General features: G+C 49.5%; 1 protein-coding gene across 1 annotated transcript in view; it reads right to left on the bottom strand.

Annotated features, from left to right (window-relative positions):
* Positions 1 to 23,435, bottom strand: part of SMCHD1 (structural maintenance of chromosomes flexible hinge domain containing 1) — a 1,955,900-nt gene that overhangs the window by 859,763 nt on the left and 1,072,702 nt on the right. Inside the window, exon 31 of the mRNA XM_085605822.1 lies at positions 9,398 to 9,477. Within this exon, the coding sequence (XP_085461948.1) occupies positions 9,398 to 9,477 (80 nt within the window). The remainder of the gene's footprint in view (positions 1 to 9,397; positions 9,478 to 23,435) is intronic.

Below are 23,435 nucleotides of genomic sequence, written 5' to 3'. Positions count from 1 at the left end.
GATGGTGAATCCTACCGCCCTCTGGCTTATGGTGGCCCTGAAAGGTCGGACTAGGAGGGTTTGGAGGCTGCTGCAGAGGGAGCTGTGTTGGACTGGCCCGCTCGCTGGCCCCCAGAACTACAGCGGTGGTTCCCACGTCCCTGGCCGCGCAGGGGCTCAACAGCTTGTGCTAGCCTGTGGCTCTTGGTGGGACGTGGGACATGGCGGGGCACCCCTTCCATAACCACGAAAGGGGCGAAAAGCAGACTGCGCAGGGCAGGAGGTGGGGAGGCCCTAGGACCTGGCCGTAGCCCAAGAGTCCGTAAAGCGCTTCAGCGAGTTGGCTACCTTGTCGCCGAATAGGCGATGGCCATCAAAGAGCATGTCCATAAGAGTGGATTGAACATCCCCTGAAAAAACAGTTGACCTCAACCAGGCATAGCCTCAAAGGGCTACTGACGTTGAAATTGTCCTGCCTAGTGAGTCGGCGGTATACAGCAACACCGGATGGCAAACTTCGGTGCGTCTCTCCCTTCGGCAACTGCATAGGAGAGCACGGCCAGGGCCTCCTCCGGGCAAAGGGGCAGCACTTGCGTCACCGTATCCCACACGGAGTAGGTGTAATGGCCTAACAGACATGCAGTGTTAATCAACCACAGTCCCAAGCTGGAGGAAGAAAACATCTTCTTCCCAAGATGGTCCAGCTTTTTGGATTCCCTATCAGGTTGTGTGTTAGAGAATGCACCTTTGGAGGTGGAGGCTTGGACCACCAAGCTCTCAGGGCTGGGGTGTTGGGAGAGAAAAGTGAGGTCGTCTGGGGCCGGGTGGTGGCGCCGGGCAATCATCTTATCCACAGGAGCACCTGTGTTGGGCCAGGACCAGGTCCCCAAAAGGATGTTGGTGAGAGCTTCATTAAACAGTAGCTGGGGCTCCAAGGAGTTCGCTGCCAGTTGAAGCACCTCTGTCAGGAGGTTAGTCCTGACTGTCACAGTAGGTAGCTCGAGGTTGAGAGCCTCGGCCGCCCTACGCAACACCTTGGCGTAAGACGCTCCCTCCTCCGTAGCCAGGGTAGACAACATGCTATGGTGTGGTGATGTATCCAGACCACTGGCTTCCCCCAGTTCCTCTCTCCAGTCCAGTTCATAGCCCAATTGGTCAGTTAGAGGGTCTCCAGACCCCTCCCAGTCCTCCTCACCCTCCTCTGGCTGCCAATCTGGTCTCATAGAGCCAGGGTAGAAAAGGGGCACAAAAGTACCCGTCGGTGCCGGATCCGCCGTCGGTTGACGTCGGTCCTGGCTCCGTGTCTATCCCGAGGTGGAGGCTGTGATCGACGCCGGCTGGGGACACAACCGGCGTTGGCTGCGGACATGGTGCCGGTGGATTCGGCACCGGGGGAGGTGTAATGAGGTCGACCGGCGCCGATCTGGATCCATGCCTGGATCCAAGGGAATCCTGAGGTGCATTTTTGGAAGAGCTCTTTTCTGTGGTCCTGATGTATAAAGTTGGGAATTTGTTTCAAATGTGGATGTTCTAATTTAGGTTTAGATTCTCCAGTCATCCTGGTCCTGGTGAGGTCTATTAATCAAGATGGTTGCAATGTGTTGACCTCATAATTGAATGAGTCCATTAAAATCCAATTAATCTTGAATAATATGGTCATAAGAGTTGGATTCCCTAGGATTCACTTTATTGTGTGGCTACCTCCCAGTGGAATACTATTTGGACAGTATATGCATCCACTGTGTCTAACCAGAATAAGGAAGCAAGGAGAAAAACCTTTGATGTACAAGTTACTTACCTTCGGCAACGATGTATCTGGTAGAGAGGATTCTAGCCGCAGATTCCTTAACGTAGAATTATCCCCAGGTGTGAGACTGGATCCGGAAAATCTTTGCCACCGCATCTCTGCGCGCCGGGGGCGGTACCACGCGACCCCACCCGGACGTCGTCCACGGACGGGACGTCAGCGAGGTCACATAAGTCGCACCCCGGCGCGCTGACGTCAGTTTTCTTCTGAGAACTTTTCCGCGCCACAACGCGGAGCCATCACAAACAAAACTCTGAGAGTATGGGAACAGTGTGCGAAAAAAAATCAGTGAAACAAAAGGGGAAAGAACCCATGATGGGGAACAGCACCATTAGGGACAGTGTCAAGCACTGCGTTACTGAAAGGCAGGGAAGAAAAAGAGCAGAGCACTGCTCTGAGAAGCAACTCCGCAAAGCGAAGGCGTCATCCTCCCCGGAGGCAGAAAAACATGTGAAAAATGTCGTGGCAGACGACAGAAGACTGCAACCACAATCTAAAACAGGGAAGGACAACAAGTCCGGAACAGAGGAGTAACGACAAATTACCCCAAGACAACACCCACAAGGAGCATCTTATCCCCTGGAAAGAGCTAAGGGCTGAGGCACAGCCAAAAGCCCCCAACCCAGAGGACTGTAGAGGAGTCAAACCCCAAGCAATGCAACAAAAAGCTGAAGGAGATGAGGAATAAGCCTCACACTGGCAAACCAGGGTGCAGGGATGCAGAAGTACACATGAACCTACCACCAATCACCACAAAGTAGGAGTGGAACAAACAAACAGAACGAAGCATCCCGCCATGGAGGACGTGAAAGAGGGCACCCGCAGAAGATAAAGCCACCCGGAGGGAGGCGAGTGCAGACAACCAAGCTGAAGGGTCCTCGCAGAACGGGGAGGATGGGCAGGTCGTGAAGGAATCTGCGGCTAGAATCGTCTCTACCAGATACATCGTTACCGAAGGTAAGTAACTTGTACATCTGATAGAGACTACTAGCCGCAGATTCCTTAACGTAGAATAGATACCCTAGCCATACCCAGAGGGGAGAAGGGCCTGCGAGAGAACCTCCCCAGTAGGGAGAAACACAGGGCCCCAGCAGGGGACATGCCACGGGGACAAGAAGGGAGGCCCAGCCCCCACTAAGCATAAGTAAGCAAGAACAAGGCGGAGGGAAAACCAGGAGACCCCAAGCCCATTCAAGGTACAACGGCCACAAACCCTCGTGGGGACAGAGAGCCGCAGAGGAGCACCCAGGAGGAAAAGAACAACCCCAACTCCAGGGAGAAGAGGAAGAACCGGAGGCAGAGCCTGCCGTAGGAAAACACACAGCGATAGAGGACAGCTGAACAGGTATCAGCCGCAAGGAAGCAGGCAAGGCAGGAACGGCTCCACAGCCAAGAAACACAGGCATAATAAGAAAGGCACAGGTGCACAGAGCCCCAGCAGAACAAGAGGCAGGGGCACAAGGGAACAAACAGAAGGGCCACGGCGGTGGACCAGAACAAGCAGGCGTGCGCAGCCAGCAGCTCACAGCACCATGGAGCAGTGCACCCAGAACAAGCCAGGCGCAGGCCGAGGGCATAGGCGAGGGAAACACAGAATAAACCCCAAAGGAGGATCGTTCAATAGACAAACACCGACCCACAAATTGAAGAGGGGCCAGCCAAAAGAGAAAAAGGGGAGACATGGAGGACGGACCAAAGCCGTCAACCAGAACACAGGAAAGCCAGGAAAAACCCAGCCCCCCTGGAACACTAGACAGTGGACTAGGCCGAAACACCGGGCAGGAAGGCGGAAACGCCACAACACAACACCGTAGACAGCATGCCAGACCGTTCGAACGAGGTAGTGAACACCGAGAATGTCAAAACCTGGAGCATCGCAAGCCGCGCCCGGACAAGACACAAGAGACCGCACCAGCGGCATACAGTGATGCCAGGAAAGGAAGGGAACCCGAAAAGGGCAACCATACCTTCCCAGCACAGGACAGAACTATGCAATAGCTACAAGTACCTCACATAGGGTATGATACGTCCCAAGAAAACATGGGAACACCTCTTAGGGAAAAATTCCGCAGCAGAGGACAAAAACATAAAGGACCTGCAGATAGAACCACAACCGGCTTGTCAATCAGCCAAACAAAAAATATACAGAATGCCCAACCTGAGGACACATACGGGTGTATCAACAACCAAAAACCACAAAAGCCAAATGGGGCTGTACCAGCAGCCAACAGCACAAAGGGGTCAACCGAAGGACTCCGAAGGTACGCCAACCCACACAGAAGACACAGACGCTCCAACCGAACCACTAGACCCCCCGAAAAAAAAAGGGGTGGGATAGCGCCGCCCATAAAGCAGCAGAGGACCGACAAGCCAAGTTTACGAAGGGGGAGGAGGACGGAGCCCCGCAAGGAGCCGCTGAATGGCGGCATCTGCATGGGTCTTAAACAAAAGCACCCCATCGAAAGGCAGGTCAACCAGACGCTCCCTAACATTCTCAGGGAAAACGCTATCCCTCAACCAAGCATGGCGACGGAGAGCTACTGAACTTGCCATAATGCGGCAGAGAGCACCAGAAACATCCAGGGCCGAATGAAGAATAAATGCGGCCAACTCCCGGCCATCCATCACATGGCGCTGTAGATCAGCGCAGACACCTTCTTGAGAGGCACAAGACAGAAGGAACTCCACGGAATCCCAGAAGCTGGAAGTAGCCCTGGCCAACACACAAAGCGTCCACCAGAGACCTGATGGAGAACCTCAAGCAAATGGTCTGTAGGGAATGCGTTGGCGGGGTCGACCATGTGCAAAATGCCAGAACCTGTGGAAATGGCCCGGGCAAAAGCTGCACTCACCTCCGTAGGGTGTCATGGAGGGAAAAGCAATACCTCCGTGGGTGAAGGCTGTAAACTAAGCCGGCCATCCCCGAGTCCAGCCAGAGGAAGAAACAGCCAGCCCCGGTATGGTGATAGATTCACGGGCGAGTGGGGGACCTGAGGTGCCTCTGGGGAAGGCTGTGGCCACGGGGACGGTGAAGAGCCCTCTCGAGAATACAACAGGGAAAAAGCCACAACACGGTGCCCCGTCTCCGGGTAAGAAGAGACAAAAAGCTGATGTACCTCCGGAGAGGAGGGGGCCTCTGGAGACGAGTCGATGACCTGACGCCGGGACGGGAAGCCGAGACGACTTCCTTCACCACTTGCGCCCTAGGAGAATGGGGCGGGCCAGCTCCGGGTCGGGGAAAGAACGGCGCCGAAAAGGTGCCGACCCGACCTCCGACAAGGCAGCCGCCTGCGTGGAGAGGCGAGAGGGACCCGGCCAGCACCCACGGTGTCACCAGGGCCGACAGGCGTCGCCGCCTGAGCGGCGTCAGCTCGGCATCTGGCAAGGCCGCCGCCTGCCCAGAAGACCGAGGAGGACTCTGGGTGAGCCGCGAGTCCCGGCGACCTCTACTGAAGAGGGGCACCCCGTAGGGCCACACCGCGACGACACCACATCTCCAAGACCTGAAGCCGAATCAGTCGGAGCCGGAGCCAGAGCCGCCGGCGACGCGCAGAAGGCCCCACACGTGGCAAGGGATCCGCGGACGTCCAGGAAGAGGAGGAGCCAAAGAAGCCTGCAGAGCCGCAGCATAGGCTTCCATTTGGTCCGTGGTCGCCCCGACGCCGGGAAACGGCAGGTAGTGTGGCGACGAATGAGGCCGCATGTCCCGCGGAGAACCTGCTCCCTCCGCAGAGCAGGGACCAGGCCACGGGGACAAGCTATAAGACTTAACGACGGGCGAGCGACGCCCTAGTGGCCTCGGCGATGGGCAATGACGGAATCGGAAGCGGACATTCTTGCACCCTTCCGCAGAGGATGGACGCGGAGACAACACCGATCTGGATAACCGGGCCGAAAGGAGCTTCATCCGGCGCTCCCGCCGGGACTTAGGCTTCAGATGCTGGCAAGCGTCGCAGTCCGTGGAATCATGGTGCTCGCCCAAACACCACATGCAAATAGGATGAGGGTCCGTCACCGACATCTGACGCGTGCAAGACAAGCACGCCTTAAAGCCCGAAGGCATTCGCACACTGTCCCACAACGCAAAGCGTGAAAAGAAGGCCTGAAAACAGTCAGGGACATGATCCGGATCCGCGTTGCATGCAGAAAAGAAGGAAACTGACGTCAGCGTGCCGGGGTTGGACTTATGTGACCTTGCTGACGTCACGTCCGCAGAAGACGTCAGGGCGGGGTCGCGTGGTTCCGCCCCCGGCGCCCAGAGATACTGTGGCAAAATTTTTCGGATCCAGTCTCACGCCTGGAGATAATTCTATGTTAAGGAATCTGCTGCTAGTAGTCTCTATCAGATATAGATAAAAATAATTAATGCAGATTAACTCTGTATCCCAGAGAAAATTATTTCATTGAGGTTGAACGGCATGTGAGCAGGTTTTGCTGGACATCTGGTTTACAGCCAGAGACACAGAGCCAAGTGTGCCTACGGAGAAACAGGGTTGACGCCCAGAACAGCACTGTCAGCGTGCTGAAGGGTACACCGAATGGAGGTATTGAAGAGAAGTTTACCTGGATCCTATCTTGTGCCCCCTCTTTTTGTGGTCATCTGGGAGATAGTGGAGGAGCACCTCCATTTTGCCCCAGTGGGTGCGGTCATATTAAGAGAGCAAATCAATCGAATTGGCAATGCACCAATGAATAGCTGACTATGCCACAGCATCAATCCGTTTACTCTCCTTATCCGGTGGAGGGGTCTCAATAGTGCCTTGAGAGTTTGCCCACTTGAGAGCTGTGTGTACCACCAGGGAGTCAAGAGGTAGTTGACCCCGAATGCATATGGAGTCAGTAGGGGACGCTTTGTACTTTGTACCCACCCGGTGAAAATTGTCAGGGGCAGCATGCCCTTGAGCATAGGTATATATTGGGTGGAGTGGTGAGTGGTGGAGAGCGTCTCTAAAGGAAATCCTCTTCTATGGGGTCGATGTGCATGTCCACTCTGTGGTACGAAGCTTCTTTAGCTGACTGCTCGTACTAAGGTGTAGAGTCATCGGGGTGACGGAAGGGCTGGGTACAGGTCGAGATCAGTGTTCCGCGGAGGGTCCAAGTCATACGAGTCCCAAGAGTCACCATGTGGGGGTATACAGTGGGTATCCCCCCTCGCTCCCTGTTCCCCTGTGTGAGTGCAATGACCCCTTAGGTGTATATAATAGGGGATTAGGTGGTTAGTCAGGCGGGGATGTAGAACGCCATGCTCTCGACAGATATAGAAGGGTGGTGGTGGCTCACTATACGGCATAGGGCTGGTTGTCTTGTCTGACTTCTTTTTGCGTTTTGTTGGAATGGGAATGCTGAGGGCTTCCTCAAAGCTCATTTGGCATTTGGGAGGTCTGTGGAGCAGTCACTGATGGGCCACTGAGGATCCAGCCCGTGTGCGGGTGTATCACAATATGCCTCTGCTAAGCATCAATCTCATCCTAGAGCTTTTTTAGGATCGGTTTGACGGTTGTCCGCACTGAGGCCTTCAGAGCTAGAGTCTTTGGGATCAGCGTCGATTTTGACATAGATGGTTTCGGCTCAGACAGGCGAGTCGGTGCAGAGGCAGGAGCAGGCAGTGCAGACTTCGATGGTTTCTTCAACGTCAAAGCCATCCATTGCGTCTGACGCAGAGATCCGGTCTGTAGGCAGTTGTGGCCCAAAAGCTGATCTCTGTAGGTCCTGAGTAGGTGGTACCCCTGTTCAAAGGGCTGCTCGACATGCGAGCAGTGGCCATGGGCATGAGGGCCGTACTCACGACAATCTGTGCCAGCGGAAGGTCTTCGATCTCCATATTGCAGCCGGAACTGGCATTGAGCGAGAAAGCCTCCTCATCAGCGGTGGATTGCTGTGCATGCCGTACCCCCTTGAGGTCCTGGAGTGTTGTCTTCACTCTTATGTGACATCTCAAGGCGACTGTCCCAACAGTCGCGGACAGTCTTCTTCAAGCAGAAGGAGCAGCACTGTCTCAGGCAACCTTGTTGTGCTTGGGCAAGAGGCAGAGGTTACAGACCTGATGGAGATCAGTTCAGGGGTACTTCGCATGACAGCGAGGACTGTATCTATAGGACATCCGTTCCATCAGTCGAGGCATTCACGAGAAAACAAAGGAGACGAGACAGGGGGAGCCCCAAAGGGTTACAAGGGATTGAGGACAACAGGAGAGTTGCTTGGGACGAGGGATGCAGACATGGGCCCAAGACAATAAATGCGGGAACCCGAACGGAACCGATGTCGGCGGGAGGGGGAGACAAACAGACAGAACCAGTGACGACCGAGAAGAGCACCGCAATGGTGTTGATCCAGAGCACAGGAACACATGTCCGAACCCAATGGCGGAAAGAAAACAATCTAACAACTGAGTCGATATCAATGCACATTACCAACAAGAGGAGGCGTCACAGAGCCTTGTGACTTGAAAAACTTCTTTGAAGAAAAACAACCTGCACGCATCCAGGTCACACATGCCTTAAACACATATTTTCTTCTAGGAGTGTAAATCCCAGATTTTTGGATGATTGAACCATTTTTATATGTAAAATGTCTGGCAGCTTTACAACTGCCTGGGCTTAAATTCAAAGAGTTGCCAATCTTGAACCCAGGGCATCTAAGAAAGTTGTGTAGAAAGATCACAGCATCCTTCTCAGTGCATACTGTGGGGTATATTTGTTCTACTGAAAGCATACTGACAACGTTAGTCACAGTAACCAGATTTAAAAAAACTCCAAAGCTCCAAACCAATCTGTCATATGTTACACTACTGACTTTTAGAACAATCTATCTGTGGAAATCACCCATACTATTTACCTCTGGAAACATTCCTTTCTGAAATAATTGCAGACTTCCTGTTTAGCACAGACTAGGCCTTATCTGTCATTTTATTTTACGCGGGCTACCCTTACTAATGCATATGATTGCTTAGTTTTCTGTATAGCACTATTAAAATCTTATGGTGCAAGAGAACTATTGTAAACAAATGAATGGACAGTAAGATGGCTCATATCAGAAGACATTAGAGAACTCCCAATCTGTCTCCCATATGATACCACAATCCCAGAGACACATATGCGATTTTGGGTTGTAGCAAACTAGCATATAAGTATTAAAACACTGTTTGGGTGTTATCTAGGTCACAAAAAATGCCAGGACTTTCTGCTTTTTGGTTTTACCTTAATGTACTGTTTTTTACTGTGTTTTAAGAAAAGACCTTTAGCCTTATATACATGGCTGTGCCAGGACAGTGACTGTCTTTGATGTCGGTTATTGCATCAGACTGTGCTAGAGTACAAATACCTCATCACAAATTAGTACTACATTAAGACTAAAACACGCTGATCTTTGTAAGAGTTAAGGTTGTAATAGGAATACTCAGTATGCAGTGGTCAGTGCAAAGTATGAAAGGACGTGGGATACTAATGGTAAATAAAAGATGCAAACAAGACAACTACAAGTAGTAAAAAAAAACAGGCTATCAATTGACAAAGTGTATATTTTGCATCTAGCTGCAAAAAACGTTTACAATAGAGCATGACAACTAACAAGAGGAAAAAGCCATTTGACTTCTGCATTTTATAACAAGCTTACTTGGGTGCAGAAAGGCTAATCACTCCAAAATTTGCTCTGCCATTTTCATCAGTTTTATGTTGAAGATTTCCAGGGTTGATCTATCACAGAAAACATAATTGAGAAAAAGAATTACAGGATAGCTAACCGATGTCTAAAGAACGGACTCCATCATGTCACAAAAAAACACAACTGTGCAAACAAACAAAAAGATTTAGATTCTGATATCCAAACTACTATTTTTTACTTCGCCCACTGCAACAACATAGCTGAAGGAATTTTCCAGGTTATATAATCAATGTAAAAAAAAAACATAATTTACACAAGTTTGATACCGATGTCCTAATTCATCATCGAATTAAATACTACCATGAGTACGACTTGAATCCAGTATAAATCTTCATCTTCTGCTATGGGTGCCAGGTTTTTCAGAGGCAGAAACAGAAATGACAAGGCATATTGGCACCCAGTTGTGCCCGTAACATCAGTTCCCGTTACTTTCAGCTCTCCACTAAGTTACACAAAGTAAATGCATCTGACTGAGGTGTATCTTTACATCTTAAAAATATCCTCAATTTCAGATACAGGAAAAGATTGGGGTAAAGGGTGAGCAATGATTAACCCCTTAAGTGCTGAGGGCTTTCCCCTCTAATGCAGAGACCTCTTTAATATGTGCAAGAACTTGCATTAAAGTGTTTCCCACAAAAGAAAAGCTAGGCCAAATTTGCATCTATTTTCAAACATGTTGGAGATTCTAATATTACCAAGGGTTAGTTGCTTTCCCTGAAGGAAACTGAGGTAATACCCATAAAAAGATTTTTTTTTAAATGGGAAAAACAATGTGGTGCACAAAAGAGTGGGGTTTTAACTAAAAATGACATCCAAAATACCTTTGATGTACTATATCGCCTGCTTTCAGTAACTGGCATAGTACTAAAGAAAATAGTTTTTTCATTACAGATTTTACAATTATTAAGTTATTTTTGCAGGTTCTACCTAAATCTATAGCATTTCTGAATTCAGCAAGGTGTCATTTGTGTAGATCACCAATGGTTTTCCAACAGAAAATAATCATTGAAATAATAAATAAAAAATTATGAAAGGGGGATAAAACTGAAATAGGTGACAATATTTTAATTTCCAACTCATTTGCGTTGCAATCTAAGCTACAAAAATAATACACCGTTACGTCCGTGAGACTTTTCCTGCCACAGAGATATAGGGTTTGTGAGCTATTCATTAACATTTGATACCTAAAGCCACCAATCAAGCTGCAGTGTATAATCAGTTTTCAATGTTTTCCAACTGTGTCTCTATTCATAAGTTTAAATATTATGACTAAAAAAAAGGAGTATGAAGAAAAGCAATGCATTTTTCGTAAGTGCCTAAGAATCTTGAGCTTAGGATATGGTTATTTGTATGACTTTAAATTTAGGGGTTTCTATAATATCTGGGGATTTTGAGAACATTTGAGAAATTGTTCCTTTTTGTCCACAATGACATTCATTTAGAAGCCAAAAGTATAGAGAAATTCAAAAGATACGAACAAATATTCCACCCTTCTGTGTTCCAGCACTTTCCTGATAAAAATGGCACCCAATGCGAATGTATGGTCTTACCGCTCAGGACAGAAAATACACCAAAATGCATAATGGAAACATGAAGGCTCTTGTTTTGAATTTCATTATTCTGGGTTTGTGGGGAGCTACTGCATTATGGGAACAGGTCTTGTAATTGCCCAAAGAAACCTGCCAATCCCAGACATTTCTGAAAACTAGACACCCAGGAACGGTTAGTGTGGTGTGGTTTGACTGAATTCCTCTACATATGACAGTGAAAGCCCTGCAAGTGTCAAACATTGGCTATAATCACAGACTGTTCTTACCTTTGAGTGAGGGAACGTTCTGGAATCTGCAGGGATTAACGTAAGTCCTTCCAACTAGTGATTTCACACTACTCCCAATAAAAACGTCCCAAAATACAGTGAAAACATCAAAAATTTCTTTTGAATTTCAATTGCTCTGTTGACGCGAGTAGCTGTGGTATTTGGGATGGCTGATGGCCAGGTAAATCTACAAAATCTAGACATTTATGGATATCACTACTTTTTCTTACCCAGAATGCTCTGCAAATATCAAAATCTGGGTGAAAAAAACCTCACTTTCCTTACATGTATTTGATGGAAAACCTTTGATGACCCAACCAATCGCAAACATCCTACCATATTCCATTCTTACTCTTCTCCCAGTAAAATCAGTACCCCGCATTAGTCGGTGAATATATCATGCTGACAGAAATAGAAACAAACTGAGACCATGTTAAATCAATCAAAGTGTCAAAGAGATATTCACATGGTCACAGTTTTGGTCCTTTACTGTCACAGAAAATTTACCCATTTACATATGGTATTCACTTTTCATTCGGAGAAGAGGCAGCATTCTGGAAGGAAAGAATGGATACATATTCAATTTTTATGTCAAACAGATGTGTGAAAACTGAATTTTTCACCTAAATAATGCTGTCATGGAAACTTGGGTAAATTGCTTTTTGACACAGTGTTGCAGTAAGCAGGGCATTCTGTGTGAGGAATTTAGGGAGATCCCACACAACCAGGGACCCCTCAGAGTGACTAGTTTTCAGAAATGTCTAGGGGAGATATCCTTCCTTAGGTTCCAGCTAATAAAGGGTCCAAACAAGCAATCTCCACAGAAAAAGTGAGGACATTTGTTTTTTAGGTACAGTTTTGACAATAGCAGGGCATTCAGGCCCAGAAAAGAAATCACTAAATATTCACATAGGGCAAATCAATCAGACTCCTACGGTTTTCAGAAATGAGTGAAGATGGTATGTTTCCTTTGGTGCTAGTATCAAATACTGCAGACACCCAATTGAAACAGAGAGGAAATTGTTTTTAGTTTTAGTCAGTTTTGATGATGGCAGCATATTGTTAGAAAATTTAGCAGGAACCATGCAAGACACACAACTAAATACCCTTTTGAGTGTTTCAGAAATCTATGAAGTGGCAGGTCTCTTTAGGTGCAGGCAGATCTGAGACCCAAATACTGCAGCTACACCCATCATGAAGCCAACACTGACTACACGTTGATGTAGTTTCAGGGCTTTGCTCTCCTGTACAAGAAGCAAACCTATACGTGTCAGATGAAACTTTAGTTAGAAAATATGAGAAGGGTAAATGGTATAACATAAAACATTGGCAGGTAACCTGAGGTTCAGAGCAGATGCATACATTCAACTAGGGGCGTACCATCCAATTTTCCAGTTTAATGATCAAGCATTATTTTCTTTTTTTTTTTTTAAACAAATTTTATTGTGGCAAATGTCACATATGGTGCAGTGCTCGTTAAACCAGGAAACGTCTGCCACATCAAACATTGAAGGTCAATGACTGATAGTTTATACAGTATTATCAACAAAATCATAAAACATAACATAAGCACCCTGAACCCCCACCCCCTCGTTGCACTAACCCATTGCTGCAATTCGGCTGTCACCACTTCGCCTATTTGAGTGAATCCATCCCTTTGCCACCCATCCAGTCCCCTACCCCAGCGGCCCACAGATCAAGGCAGATACGGATGCTTCCACCGGGGGCACAGGGTCTAATTCCAGGCCTCGGTAATCCGCCCATCGTTTCCAAATTTTGGGGTGTTTTTGCGGGCAGCCCCTGGCCTTAAATATCGGAATCTCTAACCCCATGCTAAAGTCTAACCCGTTCTTCCATGCCGAGAGAGAAGGAGGGGCCGTCGCCTTCCACAGCCTTGCTATATCTTTTTGGGCAAAGGTCAGCCCCAGTAGTAATAATTGCCTCATATATGTTGCCACCTACACCCTCCATAATATGCAGAATTGTCAATCTCGGTGAGGAGGGGAGCTCCCACTCCAAGACCTCTGCCAAACAGGCCAACACCCCTCTCCAAAATTTCGTGAGCGCCGCACAGTGCCAAATAGTATGTATTAAGGAACCCTCTTCTCGTCTACAACGCAGGCACATCGGGTAAGCCACCAGACCGGCCCTCCAGAGCCTGAGCCTAGTGCAATAAACTTGGTGAAGGTATGTAAATTAAATGAGACGCAATCTAATAAATATCGCTGCCCCTCTAGGGGAGGCTAGCGCGTCCACCCAGTCTTCTCCATCTAGCTCACCCACATCCCCAACCCATACGTCTCTAAGTTTATCCAGTGTAGTGGAGCTATGGGTCACCAAGGATTGATACATCTTTGATATTTTATGATCTTGCAAATCTCCCATGAAAATCTTAGCCTCAATCGGACTGAACTCCGGGAGGGCTTCCAACACCGAGATACTCTGGTAAAGAGCATGCCGAAATTGGAGGCATTTATAGAACCGAGTCCTTGGCATATGATATTCTCCTTGGAGATCCTGAAAAGATTTGAGTACAGAGGATCTCATTACATTCCCTAACGTGGAGATTCCAATATTGTCCCATCCTTGAAATCCAGCTAGCGCCGCCAGCTGCAGTAAACGGCTATTATGCCACACCGGGGTCTCCCTAGTTAGCCTATTCCACCATTACATCTTACGGAGGGACTGTTTCCACACTCGAAACACCACCTGAGTGGCCGACGGTAACGAATTACGTAGCGGCGCAGAGTACAGAATGGTATGCAGAGTGAACTCCCCCATACACCTTCGCTCCACTGCATAGGCGGGATCTTCCCGGTTTCCATACCACCATTCATTAAGCACCACGAGATGCGAGGCTATGTAGTACGATTGAATATCCGATGGAGTCAACCCACCGCAATATGTTGAATGAAAGCAAGTCCGCAGCGCCAACCTGGACGCCCCACAAGAAATGTCCCAGCGCCGCATTCACCTGGCGAAACCACGAAGAGGGCACTGGATACGGATGATTTTGCAATTGATAGAGCAGGTGCAGCAGTGACAACATTTTAAAAATTGCTGATCTGCCATATATAGAGAGGGGCATATGCGACCAGGTATTCATATCCTCCCATGTCCGTATCCAGACCGGGACTATATTTCTGTCCCAAGCTACTTTCGGCAATTCTGAAAGGAAAACTCCCAGGTATTTCACACCCTCTGTCGACGCCTGTACCGCCTTAGCCCAGGACCCCAAGTCTGCCCCTCCCCCCAGCACCCACAGCATAGATTTACTCAGGTCCATATCCAGTCCCGATGATTCACCAAAAATGTGCATGATGCGGAGGAGTCTTGGTCCTGTCCTATTTATGTCTGTTTGGAAAAAAATAGACATTGTCCGCATATAAGGCAATGCGGTCCGAAAGCCCATGATCCCACTCGAACCCCACCACCTGCGAGTCAATTCGTACCCATGAAGCCTACGGCTCCATCGCTAACGCAAATAGATATGGCGACAAAGGACACCCCTGTTGAGTGCCTCTGCCTGCGGAAAATGTAGAGGACACTGATCCCACCACCCGCACCGACGCTGTGAGAACCGTGTACAGAAGTTTCAGATATGTCAAGAATCGAGTGCCTATAGTAAGACGATTAAGGAGCGCAAATAGGTATACAGAAAACAGAAGCACATTCCCCCCACTGGTACGATATTCATAGGCAGTAAGTCCATAAATCAGAATGTACCCACAGACCAAGCATAATATTTATATTATTTTTACTTTCATTTATTTATCAAAAATAGTTTTATGCATTTTGGTAGTGATATCACTACTAATGTTAATTTTTTTGTAAGGTATACCCAGCTGAGGGAATCAAACGCCCTATCCATGTCCGCCAGCAAAAGGGCAGCCGGCACTCCTCTTCCCTGAATAGCTGTTATGGCATTATGCACCGGATGGATATTGTGGCGCGTGGCCCGTTATGGCATAAAGCCCGCCTGATCTGGATGAATCAATGTAGTTATGTGGGGTTGGAGGTGATTGGTCAAGAGATTGGCAAGTATCTTGGCCTCTAGGTTTAAGAGTGAGATGGGGCGATATGAGGCACATTGGTCCGGAGGCTGACCCGGTTTATTGAATACGACCACTTCCGCATGCTTCCAATCCCACAACAGATATCCCCGGTCCCTCGCGTCTTCGAGAACTTGGTGATGATGCATCCCCATCTGGGAGAAGATTTTCTTAAAGAATTCGCATGGGAACCTATTCGGACCCGGTGCCTTTCCCGAATTCAACTTCCCTAACGCAGTGCAAATCTCCTCCTCAGTAAGCGGAAGTTCTAGATCTGCCCGCGCATCATCTGAAATGCGGCGGGGTGGTAGGTCATCTAGGAGGCGATGGATCACATCTTCCTGCAAGAGCTCTCTAGGGGCATAAAGCTCTGCAAAGTATTGTGCAAAACTCTCAGATATAAGGGAGGGGTAACTCAAGACCCGTCCATCCGGGCCTGGTATACTTGGGAGAACCTGGGGTTGCAAGGTCCCTTGGCATAATCTATGCAGCAATTTACTAGATTTGTCGCCCCATTGGTAAATTCTGCTACGGGACGATAGCCATGCAAGAAGGGCCTCTTCCATCAGGGTATCTGCATGTGTTTGTCGTGCCAGCACCAGCTGTCAGCGCACTAAATTTCCTCTCTCTCCCCTACCACGCTGCTCTAGTTCCACCAAGTGGGCCTCCGCAAGCAGCAAAGCTACCAGCCTAGTGCAATGTGCTGCCGCGCAGAAGGAAATGTCCACTCCCCGCAGGGTGGGCTTCATGGCCTCCCACAACATTGCGGCCTCGCACACCGTCCACATATTTGTACCGAAATATTGTGCAATTGACTGCCCTATGTGCTCCTGGTATTTCTCGTCCTGGAGATGCCACGAGGAGAGACGCCAACGAAAGGGAGGTTTCCCAGGACCCAGTTGCACCGTGAAGACCACTGGGGAATGGTCGGATAAACCCCTTGGGAGCATCTCTGCAGCCCTCACCCTCCCAACAGCTCTTAAGGGCACAAAAAAAATAGTCAAGACGGGAGTACAAGTCGTGTGAGGTCGAAAAATAGTTATATCCTAGTTTGATTCCACGCAAGCGCCGCCAGGCATCTACCCACGCAAGTCCTGTCGCTAAGGAGCTCAGTTTAGTACTGTGATGGACGGCGGAGCATCCCCCCGATCTCCACCTGTCAACCGCTGGGTCCATTACGTCATTCCAATCGCCCCATATTATTGCCAACCCTTCCGGGACATCCGCCCATAGAGTCATTAGGTGCTCGACCAAAGCCTGCTGTAAAGGCGGGGGAGCATACACGCAACCCAAAACCACCTGCTCCTCGCAAATGTTGCCTTCAATGAAAATGTATCTCCCCGGTGGGTCAGTCCATGTCTTAGCATATTTATATGGGACTCTACGATGCAACAAGCAACTTGAGAGGTGTGATTCCAGATAGATCTGTATGTGTAGGTGGAGAAATTTGTGGCTGTAGTATGCTCTATGTGAGTAGAGTTGAGTACAGTAATGCTTATGTCTAATCTACCCTGACCCTTTCCTTCTCCTTACACCTGTGAAGAACAAGTTACTTAGCTTCGGTCACAATATATCTGTAAGAGACATAGATTAGTTAAAGATTCCTTACCTTAGAATTATCCCCAGGCCTCAGCCTGGATTCGTAAAGTTTTTTCGTCAGCAGTACCCCTGCGCGTCGAAAGGTGGTGTTGGTTGGCTCCGCGTCATGGTCACCAGGATGAAGTCGCGGTAGCTACTTAGACGCCGCCCTCACGCGCTGACGTCAGTTCTGTACACGACTTTCCAGCGCCAGAAGCGCAGATCCATGCAAGACACCGAAGTTCACAACAGAAAGTCCTGGAGAACAGAACGGCCAAAGAAGCAGTCTCTCTGGACTTGGCTGTCCAGGCAGTATGTTTTATGAACGTGTGCATCGATGCCCACGTAGCTGCCTGACAGATGTCATTAAGGGGGACTCCACGTCCCAAAGCAGTGGTAGCTGCCGTCGCCCTGGTGCGTAACCCCACTGGAGGCTTTCTTTCCCAAGGAATAGCAAGCTTTGATGTACAAAACGACCCATCTAGAAATGGCCCGTTTGTGCACGGCCCGACCTCTTTTGGCCCCAACGTAGCCAACAAAGAGCTGGTCATCCACCCGGAATTGCTTTGTGCGATCCAAATAAAATGAAAGAACGTTTTTGATCCAGACTGTGGAGCCTCTCTTCCTCTTTGGAAGGATGCAGAGGCGGAAAGAAGGTGGGCTAAAATGATGGTCTGTCCAATGTGGAAAGAAGTAACCACTTTGTGAAGGAAGGAAGGACAAGTTCGAAGGACAACCTTGTCCGGATGAACAGCCGGAAAAGGAGGTTTAGAAGAAAGAAAGTGCTTGGAGCTCACTCGCCCTGCCTGCAGAGGTGATGGCCACCTGAAAGGCAGTTTTTAAAGTCAGAAGCCTGAGAGGACAGTTATGTAGCGGCTCAAATGGAGCGCACATAAGGTAAGTAAGAACCAAGTTCAAGTCCCACTGGGCCATTACGAAGGGAACAGTAGAAAAAAGATGAGTAATGCCCTTAAGGAAGCGATTTACAACAGAAGGCTGATCAGGAAGCCCAAGAAATGCTGAAATGGCCTAGAGGTAGCCCTTGGGAGTGCCCAGAGCAGAGCCCAGCTGGGCCAAAAAAAGGTGGAACAAGAGAACCACAGAAAGAGGGGCAGAAAGGGGATCCACAGCCTTTGCTGTGTACCATGCCACAAATTTGACCCATCTGCAGGCGCATACTGTCTTAGTGGAGGGACGCCTGGCTGCCAAGATAACATCACAGACTTCGGGAGGCAGGTCGAAAGCTATCAACTGTCGCCGCTCGATCTCCACGCAAGGAGGTGGAGACTGGACAGGTTCGAGTGGAGTATCGTCCCCTGCTGCTGCGACAGAAGATCCTCCCGAAGAGGCAGTCGGATCAGAGGTTCGACGGCCATGTGGAATAGCTCGGGATAGCAGACTCTTCGTGTCTAATCTGGAGCCACAAGAATGACTTGGGCCCGGTCGCGCCTGATCTTCTTCAGCACTCTGGGCAGCAATGTCATAGGCGGAAAGGCATACAGAAGACCGCAACTCCACTCGCAACGAAAAGCGTCACCGAGCGAGTGCTGCCTTGGAAATTCCAAAGAGCAGAATTGTTGACATTGCGCTTTCTCTTCGGTGGCGAATAGATCTAACCAAGGCTCTCCCCACAGTTGAAAGAGACCTTGCACCACCTCCGAGTTAAGACGCCATTCGTGATCCATCATGCATCTGCGGCTGAGTTCATCCGCCATGGCGTTCAGCGAACCTGCCAGGGGTTGAACCACCAGGGATATGCCCTGATGTTTCAGCCATGTCCAGAGACGGAGAGCTTCTTGACATAGGTCCCACGACCCCACCCCGCCTTGTTTGTTGCAGTACCACATGGCGGATGTGTTGTACGTGAACACCTGCACTACTCTTCCCTGGACGCAGGGAAGGACTGTTTTGAGTGCAAGACAAATCGCCCAGAGCTCCAGAAGGTTGATGTGGAGCCCGGACTCCGCCAGGAACGAGAGGCCTCTGATCTCCGCCTCCCCCATGTGTCCGTACCATCCCAGCAGTGATGCATTGGTCACCACTGTGAACTCTGGTTGGTGAATGGAGAGGGCTCTGCCGTCAACCCAATCCTGCTTCATTAGCCACCACTGCAATTGGTGTGCAGTGTTCTAAGAGATCTGGATGCAATCGGACAGGTTCCCCTGATGATGTGCCCACTGGAACTTTAGGTCCCGCTGCAGAGCCCGCATATGCCATCTGGCATGATTCACCAGCAGGATGCAGGAGGCCATCAGGCCCTGTAGCCTGAGGGTCATCCCGACGGAAACCCGGGATAGAGGCTGAAAGATCAGAATCATAGCCTGAATATCCCGGACTCGCTGTTCGGGAGGATAGACCCGAAACTACATTATGTCTAAATCCGCTCTAATGAAGAGAAGCTTCAGGGAGGGAATCAGGTGCGACTTCGGGATGTTGATGGAGAACCCCAGCGAATGCAGGAGGTTGGCCGTAGTCTTGAGGTGGGAGACGACAGCCTGGGGCGAGACCGCCTTTAACAGCCAGTCATCGAGATAGGGGAAGACTGGAACCTCAGATCTGCGCAGATAAGCTGCGACCACCACCATTACTTTTGTTAACACTTAAGGGGCGCTGGTAAGGTCGAAGGAGAGCACGGTAAACTGAGAATGCTCGTGGCCTACTGTGAACCGTGGGTGACACCTGTGGGCCGGCAGGACGGGGATGTGAAAATAGGCGTCCTGCAGGTCCAACGCTACCATCCAGTCACCAGGGTCGAGGGCAGACAGGACCTGAGCTAGCGTCAACAATTTGAACCTTGCCTTCCGTAGGAAGCGGTTGACATTCCTGAAATCCAAGATAGGACGCAGGCCTTTGTCCTTCTTGGGCACCAGAAAGTAGTGGGAGTAGCAACCGCGACCTACCTCTGGGGCATAAACTCGTTCGATGGCTCCCTGGGCCAAGAGAGACATAATTTCCTGTTGGGGGCCAGACGATCCTCCGACATGCGATGGTACTGATGTGGCATGGCTGGGTATGTGGGGGGGGGGGGGGAGGGGCTACTCCCTCCCCTTCGGACTATCTGCAAAACCCACATGTCCGACGTGATGGTGCGCCAGTGGGGAGGTGATGGCAAATCCTGCCGCCCACTGGAAGGTCGGACTAGGAAGGTTTGGAGGCTGCTGCAGAGGGGGCAGTGGTGGACTGGCCCGCTCTCTGGCCCCCAGACCCAGGCCGGTAGTTCCCAATTCCCCGGCCGCGCCGGGGCTGAACAGCTTGCACCTGCCTGTGGCCCTGGGTGGAACATGGTGGGGCACTCCTTCCGTAGCCATGAAAGGGGTGAAAAGCAGATTTCGCACGCCAGCGGAGTCGGGCTGCCTAAGGATGGCATGCATCACTTCGTAAAAGGTGCTAAGCTGGGAAGGGGTTGCTCCGGGTCCCAGGAAGGAAGGTAAATCCGGAGTCGACCCTTCGGGCTCTGCATGCGGAGCACCACCGGTATCCCTTGTCTCGTCGGCCAACCGACAGGGAGAAGTCAAAGACCGATGATGCTTCTTCAACTTGTGCTTCGACTTACCTGAGGAGTGCAAAGACTTTGAAGAAGACTGGGGTGGTGGCTCTGCGACCTGTCCGTGGACCTTCCACGCAACCAGTACCTTGAACTGCACGGAGCCGACTGATTTTGGGACCGCTCCCGCAAAGACTTCAGATTCATGATCCGGCAGTCGCAGCATGACTTGGGGTCTTTGTCGCGCTCCAGGCAAAACAGACACATGCGGTGCGGATCCGTCACCGACATCAGCCGGGTGTAGGAGCCGCAAGCCTCGAAATCGGGCATCCCTGACGTGCACCAGGAGTCGAAGACTCAAAAAGTTTCGACAAGTCGTCCAAAAAGTCAGTCAAAAAGTGACTGGAGGTACCGCTCTAACCGGATCTGTGCTGGCTGGCGCAGAAAAAAAGAACTGATGTCAGCGCGCGAGGGCGGCGTCTAAGTAGCTACCGCGACGTCATCCCGGCGACCACGATGCCAACGACGAACGTGGATCCGACCAACGCCACCTTTCGAAACAGGGGTACTGCTGACCACAAAACTTTCCAGATCCAGTCTGACGCCTGGGGGTAATTCTAAGGTAAGGAGTCTATAACTAATTATCTCTTTCAGATCTGTATGTTAACAAGTCTAGGCTGAGGCATGGACGGTAGGGACGGAAGGTGATGGTTTCTTGGGAACGGAATTCGGCATAGAGATGAGTGACCCATCATTGTACCCCAGATGCCGTATTGACTATCTGCAACACTATTAGGAATACTGCTTTCTTACAAAGCTTATGAATAGGAACCCTTTGGGAACAGGTTTATTTTATCATCAGCGGTAACGGAGACCGAAGATAAATGAGACACTGCTACTATTGAACTTTGAATGCTGATCTGACAGAATTACTCAGATCACGTCCTTCGAGCCGTCTAACTTTTCTGTATAAATGTGGACAATTTTGAGCCTTGAGAAAGTCACGGTGGTGACGAAACACGCGTTGGCTGTTTCTCGTGTTCTTTGTAACAAGGACTGGATCGCCACTCACATCATGGAAGCGATTTTATGACTGTGCTAATAAGACTGATATGTTCCAGGCCTTGTATTTTCTTTATTAAGTATAACACATTGTCATTATATAAAAAATAAATCAATGATGGAATAGAGGATTGTACTTTCCATGTTTCCTGTGTTACGAGGAATCTCTCTTCATCCTTTTCTTTTTTGGGTAAGACTGACAGACTGCTGCTGTCTTCAATGAAATCTGCAATATTGTGAGTGCCAGGGTTTTTTTGCACATGTCTAGGCTGAACTCTGACAATCTCTTTATGCCTTTGTCTCACTGCAGGACCAGATTAAAATTGTGTAGGTGGGAAGGAGAACCTTTACTAATGCCATGACATGGCAGCCTGGATAGGCTCAGAAACAGTTGTGTTTCTTGCAACTTTAGCACGCTCACAGTGAATGACAGGAGCACCAGCAAAGTAAATTCCAAAAGTTCCAGTACGCATATCCCAAACCAAATTCTAGCCACTAAACGGAAGAAAATTGGGGGGTTGTTTGAGGTCATCTCAGGGACAGAAACTATGAGCACATTTACATTTGGACACTAAGGGCCTAATTTAGATCTTGGCAGACAGGTTACACGCTGTCACAATGGTGATGGATATCACGTCCACCATAATATAAATCCTGTAGGATATAATGGGATTTATATTTCGGCAGATGGGATATCCTTCACCGTTGTGACTGAGTAACCCATCCACCAAGATCTAGATCAGGCCCTAAAATACAAATCATGGAAAGATTTTCTAAATTCCCTAAAAAGCATTCCCAGAAGGACTTTATCAAATGAAGTAAAAGGCTAGCAAGTACAACACAAAAGTCACCAATACATACCCATGTTCTTAAGTCAGTACTAATGAACAAGTTACTTACCTTCGGTAATGATGTATCTGTAAGAAACATTAGTTAGTTAGATTCCTCACCTTAGAATATCCCCAGACTGGACCTGGAAGATTTTTCGTCAGCGATACCCCTTGCGCGTCGCTAGGCGTCATCTGCGGCTCCGCGTCCGTCGTCGGCGTCGTGCGCCGGAATGACGTCGGAGTACTTAGACGCCGCCCTCGCGCGCTGACGTCAGTTCTTGTACATAGCTTTCCGCGCCAGGAACGCAGAGCCAGGCAAGAGACCGACACTGGTGCCAAAAAATTCTAGGGCCCTGAAAGGGATAGCCTTAACCCTAGATGTCAGTTAGCAGAACGGGGAGGATGGGTGGGTCGGTGAGGAATCTAACTAACTAATGTTTCTTACAGATACATCGTTACCGAAGGTAAGTAACTTGTTCATCTGAAAGAAACACGTTAGTTAGATTCCTCACCTTAGAATAGATACCCAAGCAATACCATCCCCGGTGGTGGGTCTGCGAACCAAGATCACACGAGAAAGTCCTGGAGGACAGAACGGCCAAAGAAGCAATCCCTCCGGACTTGGCTGTCTAGGCAATAGTGCCTGGCAAACGTGTGCAGCGAAGCCCACGTCGCCGCCTGACAGATGTCCTGCAAAGGGACTCCTCGTCCCAAAGCAGTAGTAGCCGCTGTGGCCCGAGTAGAATGGGCTCGCAGCCCAACAGGAGGGTCCTTTTTCACCAAGGAATAACAGATTTTTATACACAAAACGACCCACCGGGAGATGGTCCGTTTGTGCACAGCTTTTCCCTTCTTTGCACCCACTTAGCCAACGAAAAGCTGGTCGTCCACTCGGAACTGTTTCGTGCGGTCCAAATAAAAGGAGAGCGCACATTTTGGGTCCAGACGGTGGAGCCGCTCTTCCTCTTTGGAAGGGTGCGGAGCCGGAAAGAAGGTGGGCAAGGTGACAGATTGCCCAAGATGAAAGGGGGTCACCACTTTCGGTAGAAAGGAAGGACGAGGCCGAAGGACGAGGCCGAAGGACAACCTTGTCCGGATGAACAGATAGAAAAGGAGAATTGGACGATAGAGCCTGGAGCTCACTCACCCGTCTAGCCGAGGTGATGGC

This window comes from Triturus cristatus, chromosome 5_1, assembly GCF_964204655.1.
Source record: "Triturus cristatus chromosome 5_1, aTriCri1.1, whole genome shotgun sequence".
Taxonomy (NCBI): domain Eukaryota; kingdom Metazoa; phylum Chordata; class Amphibia; order Caudata; family Salamandridae; genus Triturus; species Triturus cristatus.
The sequence above is the reverse complement of the archived record's forward strand: the minus strand, read 5'-3'. Positions and strand labels throughout refer to the sequence as shown.